The sequence below is a fragment of the Urocampus carinirostris genome, chromosome 4 (assembly GCF_059441175.1).
Source record: "Urocampus carinirostris isolate Australia breed hairy pipefish chromosome 4, RoL_Ucar_1.0, whole genome shotgun sequence".
Classification (NCBI taxonomy): Eukaryota; Metazoa; Chordata; class Actinopteri; order Syngnathiformes; family Syngnathidae; genus Urocampus; species Urocampus carinirostris.
In genome coordinates, this window is record NC_142352.1 from 388,480 (window position 1) to 414,132 (window position 25,653).

At 46.7% G+C, this 25,653-nt stretch overlaps 1 protein-coding gene across 1 annotated transcript in view; it reads left to right on the top strand.

The window, feature by feature from the left end:
- Positions 1-2,715: 2,715 nt before the first annotated feature.
- Positions 2,716-25,653, top strand: part of adamts17 (ADAM metallopeptidase with thrombospondin type 1 motif, 17) — a 35,645-nt gene continuing 12,707 nt past the window's right edge. Inside the window, exons 1-17 of the mRNA XM_088333113.1 lie at positions 2,716-2,874; positions 7,964-8,268; positions 8,372-8,510; positions 10,101-10,270; positions 10,764-10,847; positions 11,902-12,053; positions 12,841-12,884; positions 13,133-13,238; positions 13,312-13,452; positions 15,711-15,861; positions 16,978-17,079; positions 17,145-17,290; positions 20,389-20,561; positions 20,658-20,785; positions 22,374-22,494; positions 23,182-23,262; positions 25,061-25,224. Of these exons, the coding sequence (XP_088189239.1) occupies positions 2,823-2,874; positions 7,964-8,268; positions 8,372-8,510; positions 10,101-10,270; positions 10,764-10,847; positions 11,902-12,053; positions 12,841-12,884; positions 13,133-13,238; positions 13,312-13,452; positions 15,711-15,861; positions 16,978-17,079; positions 17,145-17,290; positions 20,389-20,561; positions 20,658-20,785; positions 22,374-22,494; positions 23,182-23,262; positions 25,061-25,224 (2,259 nt within the window). The 5' untranslated portion in view covers positions 2,716-2,822. The remainder of the gene's footprint in view (positions 2,875-7,963; positions 8,269-8,371; positions 8,511-10,100; positions 10,271-10,763; positions 10,848-11,901; positions 12,054-12,840; positions 12,885-13,132; positions 13,239-13,311; positions 13,453-15,710; positions 15,862-16,977; positions 17,080-17,144; positions 17,291-20,388; positions 20,562-20,657; positions 20,786-22,373; positions 22,495-23,181; positions 23,263-25,060; positions 25,225-25,653) is intronic.

Consider the following 25,653-nt stretch of genomic DNA (forward strand, 5'->3'; position numbering starts at 1 on the left):
TTGTCGGTCCGTCTGGACGAGAGAGCTAGTGGATTAGTTTGCACTCTCACCGGTTGCCCTCTCCTGCTTGTTTTGGGGACAACTGCCACTCATTTCATGTTGTTTGTAGGACATTTTCTATATTTGCACATAAAGTTCTTTCTTATCAGACCACGTGTCTTTTTTTTTTTTTTAACATCCTTTTTGCCGGAACGTTTTGTTTCTGTGGGGAGAATCGCTTTTCACGATACAGTGAAACCTGGGTTTTCGAACGCCTCTCAGTTCGAACAAATCGGTGTCCGACCAAAAATTTGAGAAATTTTTGCTTCGCTGTTCGGTCAAAAAATCAGAGTTGGAACGCCGGTAACGCGTGAGTGCGTACGCTAGGGTGCCATGCTGAGCGGCGTACGGCTGTTTTAGCCCCTTATTATGCCTCCCAAGAAAGTCAGTGCGAGCGGCAAAGTTGCTACAGGTGAAAAGTAGTGCGTACAACTATTGCATTTAAGAAAGAAATAATAGCCAAATAGGAAGGAGGTGTGCGAGCGCCTTCTGCTGACCATCACAAAGGTAAGAAATCCTATTCATAAGATTACGATAACGCGAACGTACGATGAGCCTGGGTTAGCTTCATGTTTACGTTAAACATTCAAGGTAAACATTCAGGGTGTTGTAACGGAGCCCCCTTTCCAATGACCCGCTCACCACTTGTTGCGGAGACCCGGATTATTTTATTTTGACACGTCCATGTTAGCGTCATCTTTCGTACGGAAGATTACGATAGCGCGAACGTACGATGAGCCCGGGTTAGTATTATGTTTACGTTCAACATTCAAGGTAAACATTCAGGGTGTTGGAACGAATGAAAACGATTGACATTATTTTTAATGGGAAAAATGATTTGGGCGATCGAAGAAATGGGCTTTCAAAGGTGACTTTGTTTCTAGTATTTGCGGTGAAGGAAGCCATCCGCACATCAGCTTTAAATGATGGATTTTGTAGTTCATCCTATGTAAAAGGACAAGAAAGGCTCCAACGGGATCAAAACCATAAGTAGATATTAAAACCACACAGCGTCAAAAATACTCCATTGCTTTAAAATGACTCTAGTCCATTCCATTCCTAGTACCTTGTATTTTTGTAGTGATCATTTGGTAGTATTTCCAAAGTCCTATTTGTCAGTATTTCCGTCGTATTTGTATGGCAGAATCCTGTTGTCTGTCTTTAATATTTTTGTTGTATTACTTCTATTTTTGTACAATCTCAGTAGTTTTATTTTTGTAGTATTTTGGAGTATTTCTATTGTAGGATTTTTGTCATATTACTGTCATTGTATTTTTTGCACTTTTTTTGTAATTCTTTCTTTTGTGGTATTTTTGTAGTATTTCTGTAGAAGTGTTTCTAAAGTATTTCTAATCTAGTATTTTGGTAGTATTTCTGTAGAATATTTTGGGTATTTTCATTGCAGAATCATGTTGTCTGTCTTCTCTAGTATTTTTGTAGTATTACCGTAGCTCTATTTTTGTACCATCACAGTATTTTTTATTTTTTTGTAGTATTTCTATTGTAGATTTTTTTGTAGTATTACTGTTGTTGTATTTTGCAGTATTTCTTTTGGAATACATCTGAAGTGGTATTTTTATAGTATTACACTTTTTCTTTTGTAATACTTTCTTCAGTGGTATTTTAGTAGTGTTTCTGTAGAATAGTTGTAGTATTTTCATAAAAGAATCCTGTTGTCTGTCTCTAGTATTTTTGTAGTATTACCGTAGTAATTTTTGGTAGTATTTCTATTGTACATTTTTTGTAGTATTACTGTAGTTGTATTTTTGCAGTTTTTCTTATGTAATACATTTGGAGTGGTATTTTTGTAGTATTTCTTTAGAAGTATTTCTGAAGTATTTCCAATCTAGTATTTAGTAGTATTTCTATAGTTTTTTCATAGTCATATTTTTAATCATAGGTCTTTAGTATTTTTGTAATATTACCCCTGTTGTATTTTGATTGTATTTCTGTCGGAATATTTCGAGAGATGGGCGCCACCAGGCTGTACTTGCCCAAGACAAACCACAGAATGAGGTGCCACTTGGGCAGTATTTTTGCGATATAGTAGTCATTTTTGTAGTATTTCTATAGTATTGTTTTTCTTATTAGAATCAAAGCAAGAAAATATATGAGGTCCCTGCTTTAAAAAATGATTTTGTGTGTTTTTTATGTTGGGACACAATAAGGGTGAGTGGGGACATAGTTTGCATGTTCTCCCCTACTTGCGTGGGTTTCCTCCGGTCACTCCAGCTTCCTCCCACATTCCAAAAATGCACGTCAGGTTCATTGGCCGCTCCAAATTGTCCCTAGGTGTGCTAGTGTATCTTTGTGTCCCTTGCCCGAAGACGGCTGGGATGGGCTCCGGCACCCCCGCGACCCTACTGAGGATAATCGGCGCAGATAATGGATGAATGTATATTTTGACCCGTTTGGTTGGGGGTCCTGATTAAAACGCCTGCCGGGCCATATCGTGTTATGATGCGCATGCGCAAAAGACACCTTTTCCTCCCTCGGAGGCGACCGGCGCAAAGCACGTGTAGGGTTTCACTTCCCGCCCTGCTGTGATTGACAAGCAAGCCGACCTATAAGCCGCGGCAACAAAGCCCCAGTCGGCCAATCCTAAACCCGAAAAGGCGGAGCTGGATGTCGTGGGCGTGCCCATGGCGGACTGAACCGAAAAAGAAAAAAGCCCAAAAGTGTGGCGGACTCTTTTGCCGGTTCCAAGACTTTCGTCCGTCCGGGTTGCGGTTGCGGTCTGGGTGCCGGTCCGCTTCACGGCTCCTCGGCTTCTCAGCTTCAGCATGCGGCGTGTGTCGAGCCTGCTGGTGGCGCTGTTGTGCGCGCAAATGGCCGGTAAGTTCTGTTAAATTGCGACTTTTGACGAAAGCCAAGTTAGGGATTACGTTGTCCTCCAGGACTCGACGTCCTTTATGCGCTGTAGAGAAGCAGCAAACAACTTGAAAACGTTTTGGTTTTGTTTAATTCTTACTCGAAGGCATGTAACTTGCGTCCGATTGATGGATTGATTGACAGGCCGGCGTGACGTCACCAGTCGCCCCCTTTATTGCAAAGAGAGCCCTAAAAGTAAACAAGTTCTGTAATTGGTATCTTTAGTCATTTTTTGTCCTTTTTTCTTTCTTTCAAGTGACAAAAAAAAGAAAAGGAACAAATTGTAAAGGACGATTGTTAATGAGAGGCGGGGCTTGTCGCTCTATTCTATCATTCTTTCGTTCGATTGGAGAAAAGTTTGAGGTGGGAACGCCCCACTTCCGGTTGGGGCCAATGTAAACAAAAAAGATGGCGGATTTCCTTCATCTGTTTAATTTTCGACTCATGAGATAGGGTGACCCTGGTCTGATTTCCAAAAAAGAGGACACTCGGCCCGGCCTTGGGATCCTTAAAATATACTTGAAGTTCACTCAAAGATACTTACAGTCAGCCTCCTCCATATGGATTGAAAATCTAGTTTGACTACAAAATAATAACGAAATAACCAGAGACTCAAATTCTCAGAGGTTTCTCAACAGACTTTATTATTCTTAAAATAGTAGAACAATTATAACGTATATAACTTGAATGAAATACTTATAAAAATATGCTTTCTCTGTATTAGCAGATAAACCTTGAACAAAATAATAGCTGTCTTTTGAATTCTTATTGTAAAAATGATCTGAAATCATGTTCTCGATAAAACTTATTCTGTAGATCATCCAGCTTTAACAAAAAACTCTTTTCTCCTTTCTGTGAAATGATGTCAATTAAACCGTGGCCTCACGATGATACTAAATTAACAAACAAAAACAGTCAATAAAGCCTTTATTTTTCTTCCTCATCCCTGTTTTATTCTTCTTGCTTTTCATCTTCATCTTCCTCGTCTGCCAATCCTTATTTTGCCGTTGAGCCGACCTTTCCCAGAAGTTTTCGATTCCTAAACAAATAAGTATGAAAGTCTTTGCAAGGAGTGTCTTTGAAATTGTACAAAGACCCACTGCTCCTCCGCATTGAGAGGAGCCAGTTGAGGTGGCTCGGTCATCTGATAAGGATGCCTCCTGGACGCATGTCCCACCGGCAGGAGGCCCCAGGGGCGACCCAGGACACGCCGGAGAGACTATGTCTCTGGGCTGACCTGGGAACGCCTCGGGATCCCGTCGGATGAGCTGGAAGAGGTGGCTGGGGATAGGGATGTCTGGGCTTCCCTTCTGGGAGGTTCGGGTTCGCGCCCCGGCCGAGTCATTCCTAAGACTTAAAAAGTGGTCGGCGGCGCCCTCTCTTGGCTGCGGCTGCATCGGGTCAGATGCAATCGACATTTCGTTCTGTGTACATTGTTACACAGAATGACAATACAAGGAAATTATTATTATTATTATTATTATTAAGGCTGCTGCCCCCGTGACCTGACCCCGGATAAGCGGAAGACAATGGATGGATGGATGAATGAATCCCCTTCAATGACAGAAACCCTGTTCCTCTCACTGGTCCACCGGCTCTGCATCAATGAGAAAACCCTCTCAGCATCGGCATGATGAGAAGGAAGTGCAAAGACGAACCGTGCAATCTTCAGGAGCTCTGAATAACATGCGATGCTTTTGGCCTTCCTAAACTATTTGGTCCACTTCTAGTGCACTCGCAACTCCTCATCACTGTTGCACCTTTCTGTGGATTTCCTCAGATTGGTGACCTGGTCAAAACACTTCCCATTATCACTTGGCACCCCCTTTTCTCCTAGGTACTGGATGCAGGCCTCCACCATCTGGTGGCTCACTCAGATCCATCCACATAAATGTTGAGAACTCTTCCATGGGAGTCATCCACTTCTCCAGATAGTCCAGACATGCACCGTACCGGCCTTGCACATCGGCACAGAACGGGTCACAGCCCCTCACCAAGTCCGTCGCTGCGCTTTTGTGCCAGCAGTCCCTTAACTTGAAGAGACAAGAAGTTGCTGCTCTTGCGTTCATGAAGAACGGCGTGGCTTTTGTTCAGAATTGTCTTCGCCTCCGTTTCTCGAATGAGGGTTTGGAACACAGACATAAGTGAGTGCATGTGCCAGAGGTCGATCTCACTGAAGTTATTTTCCAAAAACCTCTGGATCACTATGGTTGGCTTTTGCTGAGACAGAAAGAATGCCTTTTAATTATTTGTATCGTCCTCTTAATGTCTGGAAACAATGACTGAAACAATGACTGCCCTTGACCTTGTCTTACTGTGAGAAAGCATCCTTCTGTATTCAATGTCAACAAAGTCACAGTACTCCTTCAGGTTCTCAGTGTGCATTGTGTAAATATGGAAGTGCTGGTAGATTTTACACATTCTCAAGGTCAACATCTATGGCGTCTGCCCCACGATGAATGCAAATATTCAATATGTGTGCTGGGCAACTGTCTCTTAGGAAGTAGAGATAGAGAGGAGAGGATTCCCAGTCCCTTCGCTCCCTCCACTTTAGTCGCTTCTTACGTCACGCCGCGGACCACGGTGGGAGAATTCTCTTACCTCTCGTGAGGAGAGGGCCCCTCACCACAGGGTGAGAAGGAAATTAAATGTTTTTGAGATAAAGTGTTCAAGGAGTATGTTGGGAGTGAAGGGATTAGATAGATTGAGAAATGAAATTATGAGAGACAGAATTGGAGTAGTAGCGGAACTGAGCAAGCGCGTGGATAAGAGAGTACTCGGTTGGTTTGGACACATGGAGAGGATGGATGAGGAACCAATGTTGAATAGGATCTACAGAGCAGAAGTCAATAGAAGGAGACCAAGAGGAAGGCTGCGATTGACGTGGATGGATGGTGCGGGAAATAGGTCTAAATCTAGTGGAAGCGAGAGCTCTTGTTGGTGATAGGAAGGAGTGGAGAGGTGTTGTAAAAGGATAGTGGGATGTTTGGATGCGTTCTATGATGCGGCAGGGGTAAACCAGTGAAAGCTGTCAGGCCCTGCTGTTGAACAAGAGTGTGTTGTGTCACCCCGACCCGAGTGACACGGCCGCTTTCTTGAGTCCCGTTTCATCTGGAGGGACGAAAGCATGACCAACTTGTGCCGAGGTGCCTAACTTGTTTGGGTCTTTGGGCTTTTGGGTTGTCCATGGTCCAAAAACGTTTGTGTGTTTTATGCTCCTTTTTTTTTTTTTCTTCGTTATCGTATGTGTTTGTCTTGCTGTCGGTCACCCCTCTTAAAGGAATATGACCAAGGTAGATAGACAACCCCCACCAATCAAACATGCACATACTTTCCCTCTTCATCACGCCGGACTCCTCCGAAATTTGTGTTGCCATTGTCACCAGTAAATGCGATCCGTTTTTCAGACCCTTTGTTTTTTGCCAATGTTTTAATGAGATGTTATGCGACGGTCTCATTTGGTATGTCTTTAATCTCAATTCATTTGGCTTCTTCCAGTCAAAGTACTTGATTGCTGATTCGGGGCACCTGTGACTGCCCAAACGGCACCAACAGCTCTGAGCGCTGATTGGTTCAAAGACTCTTTTTTAACCCCCGGTTTCCAAGAGGAAGCCGTCAGACCGTTTGCGAACCTATGCTCCCAGCTAGGCAAGCTGATACCTTCCAACGTTTTCCTGCCTTGTTTTCTCCTGCCTGATACGTGTTGCCGACCTGTTTCTGGACCCGTTTCTGCCCTGCTCTGCCATCCCGACCACCGACCTGTTTGCCCTGTTTTCTGCCTGATACCTGTTACCGACCTCTTTTCTGGACCCGATACCGCCCTTGCTCTCCTGTCCCGACTAGTGACCAGTATTCCTGCTGCCTACGTTTATCCTCGCTCGACACGGAAGTGCCGTTTCCGCGTTCCAGCCACCTGCTACCCTTATCTGTCGATCATCGGATCGTGGAAGCAAGCCCTGCTCTCTCTCTTTATCAATAAAACTGAGTAAACGAATGCTACTGGGTCCTGTCTCCGTTTCTGACTTGTGACAGTACTGGATTATAACACTGCTCCACGGTGTCTCCCGTCCGTAGAAACGCCACCGTAGAGAATGTCTCTGAGGGCTTCACGAACGACTTCAACTGAGTGGGGAGCTATGACGGCATTCACGATGGCTTCGGTCTTAGTGAGCGCACCACTGAACCTTTTGTGTGAGTCTGGAAATGAGGTTTTCGTGCAATTTGTGGACCGAGAACTGTTGTGGTCTTTAACAGTGTGAAATGCAAACCACGCCCCGCTGGGTTGACGGCATCCTCTGTTTTCCCGGGTCTTACGAGGAAGTCGGTCAGTTTAGCAGAAGAATTCTCCACCACGCGCAGCTTTTTGGTGTTTCTTTGTGTCCACGTTCGCGCACAGTAGGCTCCGCCTCCCATTTGTTTCTACTGGGAGGATATGTGGGAAATTTCTTTTGCAGCTCATCTGCGAAGATGTACTTTCGCTTAGGCGTTCTCGTTTTCTCTGTTACTAAGCACAGCAGAACTGACCACTAGACAGGCTCAGTGGTGATTCTAAGGTCTCTTTGGGTCCCAAGCCGAGATTCACAAGATAATAGCTCAAAATGGCTACTCTCTTTCACCATCTCCTGGCTTAAGGTCATGATCGCAGCCTCAATCAGCTCAATCGGCAGGTTTGGCTATTGGACTCTCACTCCAAACAGTCTTCCTTTGACTATGTTTAGGCTATACTCACAAAAAACCTGGACACTGACGTGAAACGGCTTCCGACCCCTTTCCTGGTTTCTAATGCGCTGTGAGTCCAAGAACAGGTTTTCCAGGTTCGATTCCCATCACCCCTCTGATTTAAATGCGGAAATGTCCTTGGGCAAGACACTGAACCCCTAATGTCCCCCATAAGCATGTAGGCGCCTTGCACGGTGGACTCGGCTGTCGGTGTGTGAGTGTGAATGGGTAAGTGTGAAATACATTGTAAAGCTCTTTGGGAGGTCTTCAGCGCCTGGTTAAAGCGCTACACAGATGCAGTTTATTTCCCATTTAAAATGGCGCGTTTGCTCAGGGTCCGCGCTGCGCATGGAGGCGTATCCGGAAGAATCGGCGCAGGTCTTCCCGGTGCTGCGCTCGGCTCCAGGCGATCCGGAGCGCCTGCTGGTGACGCTTCCGGCCTTCGGGCAGAACCTCCGTCTCCTCGCCACCAGGGGGGGCGGCGGACCCCTGCCCTCTCATTTGCTGCTAGAAGAGCACCGGGCCGGGAGAGCCTCGCCGGACCGGCGGCGGGTGGCGCGCGACAGCCTCTGCCTCTATTCGGGTTCCGTCCTGGACAGACCGGGATCTCTGGTCTCCGTCACCGTCTGTGGAGGATTGGTACGTTGACGTTCGGGGTTCGACTCCATTCTTCGCTGCCCTCGTTTACGCTTATCGAGAAAGGCGGGCGAACCCTCAAGCTCCCGTTTCTCCTTTTTGGCAGACGGGGCTGATCCACGTGGGCGGAGAGGTTCTGTCGGTGCGCCCCCTACGGCAGCGTCGGCGGGACACGCCGGGGTGGCCCCCACGAAGCCCGCATCTGCTGCGGCGCCGGCACCTGTCGGAGGGAGTGCGCCCGCAAGGTGAGTCGTCCCGCGCCCGCCCTCCTCCGCTGTCCCTGAGAAATGAGAACTCTGCTATCCAGTTTAGTCGAAGCTCCAAATAAGGAGTGTTGGGAATTTATCGATTTACCAAATCGTTCGAATGAATGATCTGACTCCATTAACCAAACACGACCCACATTCATCCAACAATTGTGCGCGCTCGTTTTTTGAGAGAGAAATGACCAGAAGGATCACACGGGGGCGGATTCTTATTATTCCTAACAGCAGATCTAAGTGTGCCCACAGGAGACCGCGTTCCCCTCCCCGTTGCCCCGGATCATTTATACATTTCACAAACAAAGAAAAGACATCCTATTGGCTATGTGCTATGTGTCATCTGTAGTTAACGTTAGCTTTCTCTCATTGGTCTTCCCCTCGCATGAGGGCGTGTCGGCCGGGCTCCGCAATCTTCGCATACCCGCGGCGACCCGATGTCTGTCCTTGTGCATCTGGCCTTCTCCGTCAGCACTCACAGGACTTCTGTTATCGGAAATACGTCTGATGCATTCCACACACCCTAACCTTCTAATTTACCTTGAATAAAAACACAGTCAGTGAATATCTTTATTGAACTGAATACGTGTACTTTGTAGTTAATCGTATAAAATCCGTTAGGAAAGACGACATCCGCGGGATTGGAACTTGCGAGGAGGACAGGGAGAGAAGCCTTCAGACAAGAAAGTCCAACCTCCTCTATTATATATTAAAATGGAGCCTGATTTCCTGTCAGCCAAGTCAAGTCCGGTTGGGGCGGCAGTAGCTCAGGAGGTAGAGCGCTCGTCTTGGGGTCGAGGGATCCCAGTTCGAATCCCGGCTCGTCCGTGTTACATGTCGAAGTGTCCTCGGGTAAGACACTGAACCCCTAATACCCCCAATATGCAGGTTAGCGCCTTACAAGGCTGCAAGGCCGCTATTGGGAAATGTGGAGCACATTGTAAAGCGTCATTGCCTTGAAAAGCGCTATAGAAATGCAGATCATTTCATTTCATTTCATTTATTTGGTTGGGCCTTCATCACAAGTCTAAAGGGGCTGCACAGGGCAAAGACCACAAGTTACCTTGGTCACGTCCATAGTCTGGCCAGTGGGCCGGTTGCGGCCCGTGATCCAATGTTTACTGGCTTCCTTTTTTCTGGTTTCGTCCGCATGAACACAGCCCAAAAGATCATCGGCCGCCTCCTGCCCAGTCTCAAGGACGCGGCTGGCTTGCCATACTGTAGAAGAGCCGTTAAAATTATACAAGACGAGCAAAATGAATCTTCAATGCGATTGCATTTCTTATCATTCCATGATTATTTTAAGCACTTGAGAAAAAGGCTTCCCACGGACGCCAACGACGCTAATTCGCTCGTTTTCGATGGAGTACACTTGGTTAAATTATTAATGAAATGAAATCCGCCCCCGTGTGAAAATGTCGGCTTTCCTGTTCATCTTTTCCCTCAAGAAACGAGCGCGCATCAATTGTTGGGTGAATGTCTGTCGTGTTTGGTTCATGGAGTCAGATAACTCATTCCAACAATTTAGTAAAGGCTAATCATTAATTCCTGACACTAATTCAGCGCTTTGTTTAGAAACGGGGAAGGAAACGGAGCGGAGGAACGCGAACGTCCGCAGCAAGAGGGCGCCGTCGAGCGTCCGGGAGGCTTACACCCTGGAGACCCTCCTGGTGGCCGACTCCAGCATGGTCCGCTACCACGGCGCCGAGGCCGCCAAAAGGTTCTTGCTCACCGTGGTCAACATGGTAAGACCGGGGACCCGAGAGCCCCCCCCCGACGCACCGACGAAGGAGAAGAGACAATCGAAGTTCTCGTACTCGAACCGATCGTTCGGTTTTGTTTTTAATCACCAAAAAAGGCGGGTAAAAGAAACGAAACGACAACAGTTGAACAAGTGAAGGGAAAATCTGCATTTCCTTGATTTTGCAGGCTTTAGGACCAAAAGTCATTTTGCTAGATCGAGGTTTTCATTCTCGGCACCTTTAAAACTCATTTTCAACATAAAGGAGGAGATCTCGTCTCGGCAAAATAAATGTCAATATTTTTCCTGGTTTGACTGTCGATGATTTTTTTTTGCCGTTAAGAAAAAAAAAAAAAAATTAGACGGGCAAAATAGCCGACAGCGGATCATTCTTCTCCTTCTGATCGGATATTTTAGAGGTTATTTCCGTTCCGGTTGGAACATTTGTTTTTTTGTGCTCTTATTTTGAAATTTTGCGCTTGTTGTTTGTGCTTCAGGTGTACAACATGTTCCAGCACCAAAGTTTGGGCGTTCTCATCAACATCCGCCTCACCAAATTGCTTCTGCTTCATAGTCGCCCGGTCAGTCCCACTTCGGCTTCTTCGATTCCCTAAAGCGCCCCAAATCCTTCCAAACTTCCAAATTGAAAAATCTTTCTTTGCTCACTCCGCTTTTTTTGCTAAATGCTAAATGGACTGTTTTGCGAAAGCCCTTCTAACCAGTCACTGAAGACCTCACCAAACGCTTTACAGTTTCACACACACGCTCACACGCCGATAGCAGACATGCGGGGTGCGTTCCTGCTTATCTAGGGCATTGGAGATCCGATGCCTCGCTCGAGGACATTTCCTCATTTAAATCGAACCGGAGACCACCTCTCGGTCCCGACACGAGCGCTCTACGATATACTTCGCACGCGCACTCTCACACCGAAAGCGGCGTAAGCCGTACAAGGGTTCGGTGTTTTGCCCGAGGACCCTTTCGCATTTTACTCTGAGAAACCAGGAATCAAACCTGCAACCTCCTGGTCCCGGGACGAGCGCTCTACAATATGCTTCACTCTTTTCCATTCACTCACACACCAAAGTCAGCCATGCAAGGCGCCTACCTGTTTATCGGGGACATTAGGGGCTCGATGTCCTTCCCAGGGACACGTCCTCATTTAAAAGAAAGGAGTCGGGAATCGAACCTGCGACGAACTCTCGGTCCCAAAATGAGCGCTCTACAATGTACTTCACGCACGCGCTCTCACACCGATAGCGGCGCCTACCTGCTTATCGAAGGCATGGGGGGTTCAGTGTCTTGCCCAAGGACACTTCCTCATGTAACTTGGAATTGCTGGAAATGGAATCTGCGATCTTGATCTCTCATTTTCCTTTTTTTTTCTCTCTTTTTCTCTTGCTCTTTTTTTCTCTCGCTTTATTTTTTTCTCTCTTTCTTTGTCTTTCTCCATTTCTTTCTGTCTCAATCTCTCTTTATTTTTCTCTTCAATCTACGAGTCAGAATGTTTTTTCCGCAAGCTCCAACGAGTTTGACACGCCCGCTTGACCGTATTGGCGGTCCGCGTCGCCGTTCGAAACGCTCCGGTATCGCCGCCGATCCCGATACCGAGCGCGGGTATCTTTTGGTCCTCAGGAGAAACTGAAGGTCAGCCACCACGGACAGCGCTCGCTGGAGAGTTTCTGCCAGTGGCAGCAGCAAGAGTTCGGCGGCCATCGCGACCGGGGGGGCAACCGTCTACCCGGGGGGCGAGCCCCGCCCGTCGACGCCGCCGTGCTGGTCACCAGGTGAGCCGGCCGAGCCGCGGACCCCTTGTGGCGTACGATTTTAGAAAAAGATTGTATTCTTTCCCGGGGACATTTCCTCATTTAAAACAAGCATAGGATATCCAAATGCAAAATTTCCATATTCAGCTCTTAAAAATCTGAAATCAGGGGTGTCAAACTCATTTGATCTCGGGGGCCACAAGGTCAAAATTTCATCTCACCGGGGCCACTCTAGTACATAGATTAAAGAAAAAGAAGAAAAGGGGATAGATTGAACTAGAAAGAGAAATACGGCTAAAGTGTCTTTGTGAGCGGCGCCAGGCTTAAGCGACATCAAGTGCACGTATCTGAAACTGCAGCTCATTTTTCTCTTGTGCTTCTCTCAGCGTCGGGTTCATTCGATTCGTCTGCGGGCCCGATTCGGCCCGCGGACCACATGTTTGACGCCCCTGCTTTCATGAAATCATGAAATTGGAAGAACCAAAATCGTAGTGAAGCAACACAGTCCGCAATGATCGTTTTGTTGTAAAAGGGTACGTCCCTGATTCATTATTTCATCGGGAGCCTCTCAAAGACCCCCAAGCCTCCATCCAAGGCACACATCATATGCCGTTCGTTTACTAGTCCGGCCCCCGTGAGAATGTCTGTCCTAGCGTGTGTCCCCCGAGCTAAAATGAGTTTGACGCCCCCGTTGTATGATCCTTACATTTGAGTATTTTGGTTTGGCGGCCATATTGAAAAGCTTGCACGTGGCCCTCTGGCTGCAGTTTGCCCACCCCGATGCTTTTTTTTTTTGCTGTGTTTTTAGGACCGACTTCTGCGTGCATAAGGAGGAACCTTGCGACACTGTCGGTAAGCTTCACTATTCCCCCTTTTTTCCATTGTTTCCTTTTCTAGCCACTCGGGTCAGCCGCAGGCTGTGACTCATCGCTAGCGGTGATCTTTAGCTGCTCCTGCTTTGTCCTTCATTGTCACTTGCCTTCCGCAGCCGCTCGTGCTAGCCAACGTCGCCAAGTTCTTTTTTCTACAGTTTCCTTCTCTTGACATTTCGGTCGCCGAGATCCTCAAAATTGACCAAAGTTTCGATGCTTGTCCGTCAGGTATGGCGTACCTGGGCGGGGCCTGCAGCGCCAAACGCAAATGCGTGCTCGCCGAGGACAACGGCCTGAATTTAGCCTTCACCGTCGCTCACGAGCTCGGACACACGTGAGTGGGCGGGGTCGGCGGCGGGGCGGGCCGATCGGGAGCCGGCGTCACCGGCGCGCCTTTTCGTACGCAGCATGGGCATGAGCCACGACGACGACCACGCCTCCTGCGTCGGCCACGCCTACATCATGTCCGGCGAATGGGTGAAAGGACGCAACCCCAGCGACCTATCCTGGTCCTCCTGCAGCCGAGACGACCTGCGGATATTCCTCAGGTGATTGGCCGGCGCGCCTCCGGCCCCGCCTCTTTTCAAAATGTAATCCCGGCGCCGGTTTCGCGTCTTGTATTTAAAGCCCGAAGGCACGAGAGTCTGTAAAAAGGTGTGGGATCTAAATCCACCTCTTACATGTGGGAGCGCGATTTCAAAATTGGCTAAAAAAGGCATTAGACTTTTTACAACTGGCAGTTGGAGAGGGGGAGGAGCCAGGAGAGGAGGAATTTACCCGCCTTCTTCTCTCTGGTTGCGTTCCTTCCCTCTGGAGCCCTTCCCCCCTACACTATATTTTATTAGAGTCACAACGGGTAAGACAAAGACAAAGAAAGAAAAGAAACGCCCTATGGGCGGTACCAATGTTGAAACTGAGAAACGTGATACCATCTGGTTAGAAATACACACCCTTGAGGAAATACGCCCAAGCCTACTTTACAAAAGGAGCCCAAAAAATAACCCCAAAAAACAACAAAGAAATGTGACTTGAAACAACTGAAACGCAAACCCCCGTATTATATGTCGGTCGAGTCGTTTTACGTACCTGTACAACGTAGACCGGCAAGCTACGGATGTGCGGGCGGAGCAGGGGGCGGGGCCAGTGTTCAGCCAATCAGGATGAACATCGGCAAAGTAGCAAAACTGTGATACAGCGAGGGATCGCCGCTAATCTCGATAATGATTTGTTAGGTTTTCTGTGACTTCGATTTGCTTTACGGAACTACACGTGGCGTTTAGGCCCGCAACCCTTATTTTAAGAATCGACTCTTTTGATTTCCTTTTCTATTCAAATGTTGACGTTTCGGACGGATAGAAATCGAGCGCGCCAAAGCACCCGGTGGTACAAAGTGGTACTTCAACCCTACAACTTCACACTGAGATCCGATGCACCCGATGAATCGCCCGAGGAGGAAATGAATTGCCGAAGCTAATATTGAAATACGATTCGAATCCGTAGAATCCATTCCGATCCATTGTACCGATTGTTTGTTGCGGCCCTAGTGGCGTTTGACTTGTCCAACTACAAGTAACTCTACACAAATACTACAAAACAACCACAAAAATACCACAGAATTTCTACAAATATCACCAACGGGAATGATACAAAACACTACAGAAACACAACAAAACACTCCAAAAATAAAACTACAATAATGCTACAAAAGTACACACACACACATTAGATATTCATGTATTACTACAAAATAGTATTATAATCCCACAAAAATACTCCTGCAGTAATACTATAATCCAAAAATACTACTACAAAAATGCAACAGAAAAGCAACTAAATTAAACGACACAATACTACAGAAACACCACAAAAATACATTTACAGAATATCTACAAAACTATAATAGTAATACTTCAAAAATACTATTGTATCACCACAAAAATACTACTACAGTAATACTACAAAAATACTACAGAATAACTAAAAAAATACAAAAAAATGCAACTACAGTATTACTACAAAAGTACTACAGAAGTTTTACATACAAGTACATTTAAGAACAGATACACTTAAACATTCATGTAATACTACAAAACACTATTGTAATACCACATAAATACTACTGCAGTCATACTAAAATCCAAAAATACTACTACAGAAATACTACAAAAATGCAACAGAAAAGCAACTCAATTCAACTACAGAGATGCTAGTAGAATATTTCAGGAACAAAAATACATCTACAGAATTTCTACAAAACTATAAAAGTACTACTTCAAAAATACTATTGTATTACCACAAAAATGCTACTGCAGTAATACTATTATTAAAAAATACTATTACGGAAATACTACAGAATATCTACAAAAATACAAAAAAGCAACTACAGTATTACTACAAAAGTGATACAGGTTTTACAAAAGTACAATGACAGAAATACTACAAGAACAGACACACCTAAACATTCATGTAATACTACAAAATAGTATTGTATTACCACATAAATACTACTGCAGTAATACTAAAATCCAAAAATACGACTACAGCAATACTACAAAAATAGTACAGAATAACGACAAAAATTCTGCAAAAACGCAACTACTGTAATACTACAAAACTACTGCACATGGTTAGGGTTAACCCTAAGCCCTAAGTACACACACACACACACACACACACTTGAATTTTGTAGCGTTCCCCGGCGGCATTTGAAAAGTCCGCCCCTTGCCCGGTACGGCCATTTCGGTCACGTTCCTCGTTTGACTCGGAGACTCCCGCGTCCGGGTCCGGTTTTGGGTCTGTGTTCCAGGTCCGAGTCGAGCGCTTGCCTGGTAGAGACCACGGCCGGCGGCGTGTACCCGCTGAGCCTGCCGCCTAAGCTGCCCGGCATGCACTACAGCGTGGACGAGCAGTGCCAGATCCTCTTCGGAAACAACGCCACCTTCTGCGCCGACATGGAGGTGACGCCTTCTGTTAGGAAATGAATCCATTCAAAATCTATCCTTTACCAAATTGTTCCAATGAGTTATCTGACTCCGTTAACCAAACACAAACTTCATTCTCCTAACAATGCACGCTCCTTTCTTTCTGGGAAAAGATGGACAAGAACAGCCGACATTTTCACACGGGGCAGATTTCATTTCTTCAAGTATTTAACTGAGTGAATTCCATCGAATGAGCCGAACGAGTGTCGCTCTTCGTCGAGCCTCTCTCTCGATTGTCCCTCTCGACCGATCTCCTGAAGTTCTTCTGCCCACGTCTTTTCGCAAGCTGGCGTGCCGGCTCCTCCCGTGGGCGTGCCGACTCCTCCCACGGGCGCGCCAGGTGCCAGCTTCACCACCTCCTCGCCGAAGGGCGTCGCGATGTCAAAAAACTCATATCAGCAGAGCATTTATCAAAACAATGCATCACAGAGGCTCCTCTTGTGTCAGCCCTTGTCCCAGTTCCTGCTGTTTTCTGTAAACATCATCCTTCACTAGGTCGCAATGACCAGCCCCACAGCTCAGCGACTGAATATCTTTTGCATTTAAATGTAATTTGTATTTGATCGTAAAAAATCCCTTATAGTCAGAATTATATAAAATCCTTCACTTCCAAACCAAGAGCAGGGAATTGAAGCCTGCACCATTAAATGCCATGTCAATGACATTTTGGGTAGGCAAAAAATAAAGTCCAAGTTTTGAGGGTCTCAAGGGGACCAAATCCTTGTCAGCAACAACGCCACCTTCTGCGCCGACACGGAGGTGACGCCTTCGAAACTGGGGATCCGGAGAGCAGGGTACTGAAAGGGGATAAAACTTTGCACCGAGGTGCTATTGTTTTCAAATGAGCTAACCCAGTCATATTTTGGCAAAAAACAATGAACCTCAAGACATGGCATATTATTTAGAGCTGTCAATGCTAAAAGTGTCAAAAAAACCAGCATTAACCAGCTAGAAGTCTTTTCCTGTATGCTAATGCTAATGTAGCTAATAGTCCAAATAAGTTGGTGGCTCAAAAACAGTGCTCTCTCGATAGAGGTCCTCAACTGTATGCTAACGCAAAGGTGGCTAACGCTAACTTTTTCGAAATGGCAGCACCTGATGTGCACGGGCTTGTGGTGCCTGGTGGAGGGCGACGCCTCCTGCAAAACCAAACTGGACCCGCCCCTGGACGGCACCCAATGCGGACCCGACAAGGTGATTTTCTCGGTGCGCCCGCCTCCTTTTGCGCGACCGTCTCAATTCCTTCCTTTTCCCGCCAGTGGTGCCGCGGGGGCGAGTGCGTTAGCAAGACGCCGCTAGCGCAGCACGCGGACGGCGACTGGAGCCGGTGGAGCTCCTGGAGCTCGTGCAGCCGGACCTGCGCCACCGGCGTTCGATTCCGACAACGCAAATGCGACAACCCCCCGTAAGTCGGCACCTTCGGGCCGGTTCGCCCCTGTAGGTGTTAAAAAGTAAGGGAATACCGCAGAAATACTCCAAAAGTACACACGCACTTCATGCCATTACCTGCTTAGTGTCATGAAATTCAAAGCCCCCCCCCACATATTGTACATATACAATGGATCCGTTGCACAGTTGGAAGTGAGTCACGTCCTTGCCTTTTGCTGCGTTCAGACATCTGGGATTATTCAAGTCAGTCAAGGGTTTCGGAGCAGACCTTATTGCCTCGCCCCAAAACATAAAAACAAGATGCAGGTAGATCGTGGCGGGAGAGGTAGAGCCGTTTATTTATCTTCGTCAGAGTTCAAAACAGAGTCCGCATTCGTCGAAGAGACCATCAGCTTTTTATATCCTCCGACAAAATCTCATGTTTCTTAGCGCGTCCCCCTCGCGATGACGCACGTGTTTATCTCAAAATGCACGCTACCAGACACAATGTTTTTCCCCCAGAACGTTTTCGTCCTCTTTCGATTTTCCAAAGTTACACAATTTCCAAGAAAATCGTTGGGTTCAGCCTGACACATCCAAATTCCTGACTTGACCGCTTGCTCCACGCCAAGCCAATGTTATTACTTGGCAGCCCAAGGCGATAACAGCATTCGCTGACATTATAAATTCTAGAGAAACAAGCCTGGAATTTCCCGTTTTGTGTTCTCCTTATGTCAAGCTCGACTCCAATAAACCACCACAGGGGTTGCCCATGATCTTGTGCGCAGCGTTAGTCACCCTCTGCAGCCTCTTCCTGCCCGCGAGTGCGCAGCTCCAGTGCCACACTGACACAACGTAGGTCAGCTGGCTCTCCGCCGTGGAACAATGTTTGGATGGTTCATCGATGATTTGAACAAATAATCGACGAAGAGAACATATCCAAATAGAGTCGCGCGCGCTTCCAATTAACAGAAGAAAAGGCAGCGTGTGGGAATCTCGGGTAAGAAAGTCTGCAGCAGGAATGGAAGTACAGATAAATAGTATTCACCCGCCTTTCAAATATTTAGAGGATCTGGAATTGTTTCACAGCGTGTCATATTGTGGAAACAGCCCGAGCAATTTCCCCCACAATACTTGAAAAACAAGGTACAATGGAGTCTTGGCGTGGCAGGGAGACTTCCTTTATTTCACTTCAGCAATAGAAATCTCGAAGTCTCGTTCGTCTTCAGCGACAATTGGCTTTTTATATCCTAATACAACGTTCTCGTATTACTTTCGCCCGTCCCCGTTGCACGTGACGTGTACATGCACGCCACCAGACAGGATGTTTTGTAATCTTTATCTAACTTCCAAGAATTAATTGGGGTCGGCTCGACCTGGCAAAGAAGATTTGGCAAAGAAGAAGCCTTTCTTTTGGCGGCCCAAGGCGATCATTAATAACATTCGCTTAAATTTGCACTCTGGATAAACAAACTGGAATTTCCCCTCTTAGTATCCTAATGCGTTCTTTATGCAAGCTGACTCGACAACAGTCATTGTTGAAATATTAGTCTATGCACCAAAATGAAATGAAATGAACTGCATTTCTATAGCGCTTTTCAAGTCAATGACTTCCCAAAGCGCTTTACATTGTGCTTCACATTTCCCAATAGCGGCCGTGATCTGTGCAGCCATGTAAGGCGCTAACCTGCTTATTGGGGGTATTGGGAGTATTGGGAGTACAGTGTCTTACCCAAGGACACTTCGGCATGTAACACGGACAAGCCGGGATTCGAACTGGGATCCCTTGATCCCAAGACGAGCGCTCTACCTCCTGAGATACTGCCGCCCCAAAACAGTTTGCTACGCTTTCTATATTTTGGTTTACCTCACAGGAACAAAAGACATCCTTTCTTGCACCCTGGACCTTCTTCTTCTGGTCTGTGGCCACTCTTGGTGGGAGGATACTTTTTACCCCGTTTGACTCGCTACGATCTTCTCTTCAGTCCTGGTAAACTCGACCTGCCTTCGTCCCACGCTACGATTGATCACGTCTCCCGCTAACCCTTACGCTTCCCCAAATAAAGAACTGTACGAACGCTCTGGGGTCTCCTGCTCTGTTCTGGTCCGCCCTGACGGGTACGGGCTTCTCTGAGTTCCATTGCCCCTAGGGGGGCAAAGGCCGGTCAGCGCCACTCCTTCTCTTTCTCAGTCTATCTATCAAAATACAACTACAGTAATACTACAAAAACATAATAGTAATACTCACGGTTCACGGTTGACGGATCCAACAATTCTGGACAGCTTTCTCCGTTTGGGTCGTTGCAAAGTTGGCACCATTCCATTCCTTGACGTTATGGGCCCAGTTCTTCTACCCCCTTGGACTGTGCCTTGGAGAATGTTCTTGGTCAGTCCTGATGACCATACCACTCAAGTTTCTGTCAGTTGACAACAGTTCTTGGTGGGGTCCAACGTGCCCTCTGATGGTTTGGTTTGTCCCTTGGGCTAGGTAGCTAATGCCTAGAAGTTGTCATCTCCGCGGCCTGGATTTTCTTGTACAGTTTTGCCGTGAGAGTCCATGTCTCGCTGGCGTGGAGGAAGATGGAAGTCACCGGCGGCTGTGCTTTGAGCTATCTTGACCATGATATCCAATAGTAATACTACAACAATAGTTTCGATCTATCTCTGTCTATATTTATCCCAATAGTAGAAGGTGACGAGAGTTAAGAACACACTCACATTCACCAAACATCCGTTGCCCTTCGCTCTTCCCAACCTGACACAGAACATTAAACCCACAGCACAACAGGGGATGAGTGGCTCTGCCATTCAACCAGCAATCAGCAGAGAGGCCGGACAGCATATGTTGGTTTACCCCCTGCGCATCATATGCGTCCATAACAGTCATTCTCGATAATCCTTCGCCATTCTCGTTTATCCCTAGCACCTACTCTCGCATCCGTTAAATGAACAGAGCTCACATCCAGAGCACGTTTCACCCCATCCATCCAACACTATTTGGGCCTATTCCCCACCACTTTTGCACAAAATAGGTAAACCTGTTAGCGTTTAGCCTAAAATGCCGCCCCGCGGGGACGACGTCAGCGATACAAAGACTGAAAAGTTCTCTTCACCTTTGATGCGTTTGTGTCTCAGGCCGGGTCCCGGCGGGCAGGCGTGCCAGAAGGCCAGCGTGGAGCACAAAGCCTGCGACGGTCCTCCCTGCCCCAAGGGGGCGCCGAGCTTCCGGGACCTCCAGTGTTTGTCCTTCCAGCGCCAAAACGCCGAGCACAAAAAGAACGCCGTCCTGACGGCCGTCGTCGACGACGGTGACGCCACTTTCCGATTGGTGTGTGTGTCCGGTTGTAGGAGAGGGCTAGAAGACATCTTGATCCGCGTCTTTATGTTTTTGTGTGCGCGCTCAGAGAAGCCGTGCGTGTTGTTTTGCAGTCCGGTGGGCGGCGACGTCGCCGTGGCGACGGCCGACAGGGTGATGGACGGCACCCCCTGCGGACCCTTCGAGTCCGACCTCTGCGTCAACGGCAGGTGCCAGGTAATGTCGGATAAGGTGGTCAATGCGCTCCGTTTCGAGTCACGGAACGCCTCCCGTCGTGCTTTATAACGTGCCCGTTCACGCCCCCGATCACACACCGATAGTTTCATAGCATACCTTATTGCCTCGCCCCAAAACATAAAAACAAGATGCAGGGAGATCTTGGCGGGAGAGGGAGAGCCGTTTATTCATCTTCGTCAATGTCCAAAACAGAGTTCTCGTTCCTCTAAGAGACAATCAGCTTTTTTATACCCTCAGACAACATCTGATGTTACTTAGCGCGTCCCCTCGCGATGACGCACTTGTTTTTTCCTCAATATTCATCATTTCCAGGAATTGACAATGTTTTTTCAGAATGTTTTCGTCCTCTTCCGATTCTCCAAAGTTAAGAAAATCGTTGGAGTCGGCTTGCCAGGGGAATGTTGTTATTTCGCAAGCTAATCCAAACCAAGTTGGTGTTTTAATTAATAACACTCGCTGATGTCTAAACTCGGGAGAAACAAACCTGGAATTTCCCGTTTTAAAGTAATGTGTTCTCTTTATGTCAAGCTCGACTTCAATAAACCACAACAATAGCGGCGTCAGCCATGCAAAGGGCCTGCCTGCTTACCCTTGGACATTTAACTCGGAAGAGCCGGGAATTGAACATGCGTCGTCTCGGTCCGAGACGAGCGCTTGCCCTCCTGCGCTATGCTAACAGCTACATGGTAACGAGTAAATGGTAAATGGTCTGCATTTAAATAGCGCTTTTGAAGTCATTGAGGGCCTTCCAAAGCACTTTACAATGTCAGTCATGCAAGGCACCTACCTAGCTGCTTATTGTTATCATTGGGGGTTCAGTGTCTTGCCCGAGGACACTCGGACATTAAACTCGGAAGGGCCGGGAATCGAACATGCGACGTCTCTTTCTGAGACGAGCGCTTGACCTCCTGCGCTATGCTAACAACTTCATGCTAACGAGTAGATGCTAACGGCTACATGGTAACGAGTAAATGGTAAATGGTCTGCATTTCTATAGCGCTCTTCAAGTCACTGAAGGCCTCCCAAAGCGCTTTACAATGTATTTCACACTCTACCCATTCACGCACACACTGATAGCGGCGTCAGTCATGCATGGCACCTACCTAGCTGCTTATTGTTATCATGGGGGGTTCAGTGTTTTGCCCGAGGACACTTCCACATTTAACTCGGAAGGGCCAGGCATTGAACCCGCGACCTGGACAAGCGCTCTAGCTCCTGAGCTACTGCTGCTCCCAATCATCAATCATACAATTGTGATAAAGGGATTTTTTCTCGGTTTTTTTGCCAAACATTGAACTCGGTGTACTTGATCTGAGATCCTACGTTATGGCATCATCGCTCCTTCTTTAACCTGCTCTTCGGTATATTTGTTCATAATACTCCGGCCGTTCCCGTGCGTCTCTGACTCCTACCTGATTCAAGCAGACAGGAAACCCACAGAGGCGAATAGTAGATGCAGGATCGTGACACCTGATTTCACACTCATCGACTCAGCATTCTGAAAGAGAAAGCGCCAAAGAATGAGGGGGAGCTCAATTTCCTTTTTCCCTTTTTTGCCGTCCGGCAGAAAATCGGCTGCGACGGCGTCATCGGTTCCTCGTCCAAGGAGGACGTCTGCGGCGTTTGCAACGGGGACGGACGCTCCTGCGCCCTGGTCCGAGGGGGCTTCAACCACACCGGCGGCATGGGTAGGATACGGGCCTTCGCCATAGGGGGCGCTTTCGCGTCCGTCCCTCCCCATACGGTGGTACCTCTACTTAGGAATTTCATTGGTTCCGGGAGTTGCTTCGTCAACTGAAAACTTGATCAGTAGAGACGCTTCTTGAATATAAATGCGCTGATGGGTTCCAAGCCCCATAAAAGAGCATCGGAACATGAGACAAATGTATTATCATTTTAGACAAACGCGTTGTAAACATAAAACCAGAGGCACGTCATGTCAAAAAACCAAGAATAAAGGAAATGATACAAATATTCTTTTTTCGTTTCTTGGAAAACTGATCCACCGACGTCCGCTTTTAGCGAATCGGTCGGAAATGCCCGACTTGTCAACACTTTTTCCGGGTGATCCCGTACCACAAATTCCGAGACTTTACCGAATTTTGCCAAAATGTCTTTCATTTGAGCTGAACGAATGATGGCCGCGTCCTCCTCCCTGACAAGAGCATGCTGGGATGGACGCGTGCGCATCGTGTCGCCGGGCGGATTTGAAGCGATCACCAGTTGGTTGGAAGCGGCTAATAGCAGCACATACTGTATATTTGACTTTGTAAATCGAGGCAATATTTTCCTGTTTGGGTACTTCGTCACCTGACACTTTTGTACGTAGAGACGTTGGGAAGTAGAGGTACCACTGTATTTGGCGCCCTCTGCAGGCTACATGGAAGCGGCCGTCATTCCCGCCGGAGCGCAAAGAATCAAGGTGGTGGAGGACCAACCCTGGCACAGCTTCCTGGGTAAGAAAACAAAACCCACAATTCCATAAATACATTTATGATGCCCTTCCAGAGAAATAGGTCCACGTTTTAGCGAACATTATTCATACGATTCGTAACGGGAGCAAAAAAGGAGGTTTGACGCTACTTGATTTCGAATTTTTACGTCGTTGAACATTTTTTGCCGATTTATCCAGATACCCCCAAAAAAACACAAAAAAGATCAAAGATCGCATCCAGAAATACACCCAAAAAACAACCCATAATATGATGAAAACCACCCAAAAACGACTTCGGAATCGCTGATGAAAAACGAAACAAAATCTGAAAACGACTGAAAAACGACGACAATGAACCAATAAAGGGCTAAAGACGGCCCAGACTCAAAAAGCAGACAAAGATTTTCAAACCACGTCCAAAAAACGAGTCACCAAAGATAATTCCCCGAAAAACGACAAGAAACACGCCCCGAATCGACCACGAGAAGAATTTAGACGGCCGGTACCGTCAATTCTGGACTACATTTGAAACACGGCGCTTTTAAATAAGGCTTCCTGTCTTTTTCACCGGGGCAGGGCCGAGGAAAACGGCAAACTGCTCTTTTCCCCAACGCATGCGCGCTAAATACAATACGCCGTCCGGAACGGTCGCACCATCCAAAAACAGAGTGGAGCTGAAGAGGGCCTCGGGTAAGCGGAGAAAAGAGCAGCTCGCCGTTTTCCTGGGGGCCGCGTACACTTCAGGAATTTACCCAACACCTACACGAGGAGAGATTTGTCTCTTAAATATTTACACACATATTGTTAAGATCCCCGAATGTATTTGCGATTTACACAACATCTTCAATTCATGTTTTGATAATTGCATCAGAGCTGCAACAACTCATCGAGAAATCGATGATTAAAAGCGTCGGCGGCCGAGGAGCTCATCGAATGCTGAGCGTCACACGATTTATGGGCCTCTAAGAACGGGAGATCAATGCAAATAAGAGTGCATGCAATTTCGTTGTGATGCTGAGGGTTGTAGTACCACTTGTATCCAGCAGAGGGTGCCAAAACTTTTTATTTAAAAAAAAAAAACACCAAAGTTCTCTTACGTTTTTTTTTTTTTCATATTTTTTTATTGAACATTGCATCATCGACTAACATATATTGGAATATCGTGCACTATTTTTCGATTTGTTCAAAACTTCAGGATTTGAAGAAAGAGGAGGGAAAAAAAGGTTTAAGAAATACGATTCATCGATATATCGATAAAATATTCGACCGATTCATCGATGATGAAAATAATCATTCGTTGCAGCCCTACGGTGCATAAGCAAGATTATATATCACATATAATGGATATATAATTTCCATTATTTCTGGATTTCTTCTTTTCACGGTACTGGAAAAAAAACGGAAAATTGGCCTTGAAAGTGCTTAAGAAGGGCTTCAAGGTGGGGTGCGTAGTTTACAGTGTCCTCGCAAAATGACAGTTAGATATTATCCGTATTAAGTGTTAACAATGCCCAACGGAGTTCAAAGAGCCCTTATGCTTTATTTTCTACTCCGCCCAGTTGCTTTTACTTGACTTTTATCGGGCGTTGGTTGGGGACGGAACAAACGCCCAAAAAGATGAAAAAAGAAGAGTTCATTCGAGCGCGTCTTAGAAACGCACGTACACGATGTGTTACTCTGCTGCCGTCTTCTGACTCGATTGCGGCCTTAAGTTTTCAAATGCCGCACCCCACCTTTTCATATGGCCCTGAAAGAAAAACGAGAATGATGCGAAAGAGTTTAAGAAATGGAGAGGTTACTTCCCTTTTGACGGCCCTCAGCCCTGAAAGATGGCGGCGGCGGCGGGCAGACCATCAACAGCGACTGGAAGATCGAACTCCCGGGCGACTTCCAGTTGGGCGGCACCACCGTCCGATACGTCCGCAGGGGATTGTGGGAAAAGATGTCTGCCAGGGGACCCACCCGCTCACCCTTGCACCTCATGGTAAAGCGAGAAAACTCAAAGATTTTCATTTTTTACTCCTGTCCGAGATCTTCTCTTTTTTTTCCTCCGGGCAAAAAAAAAACATAGATACAAAAAAAAACACTTTTAGCTTCAATTCTGTGCTCACGTTTGCCCTATTTATTTTCTGTTAGTTTGTTGGTATTGTATAAGCCACGCCCCCCACCCCATGTACCGCCTACCATTGGCTATCAATGACACACAAGCAAAGTTACTCACATAAACTGACGCTTTCATTTCAGAGTATCTACATGAGAAAAATTATTTGCCCTCATGTATGTTTTAGATGAGGAGAGGGTGTCATAATAGTCTGTAGTTTGCAATAGTCTTTGATCTGTGCAGCCCTTTGAGACTCTTTGTGATTAAGGGCGTCACAAATAAACTTGACTTGACCTACTTGTACTCTGTGGT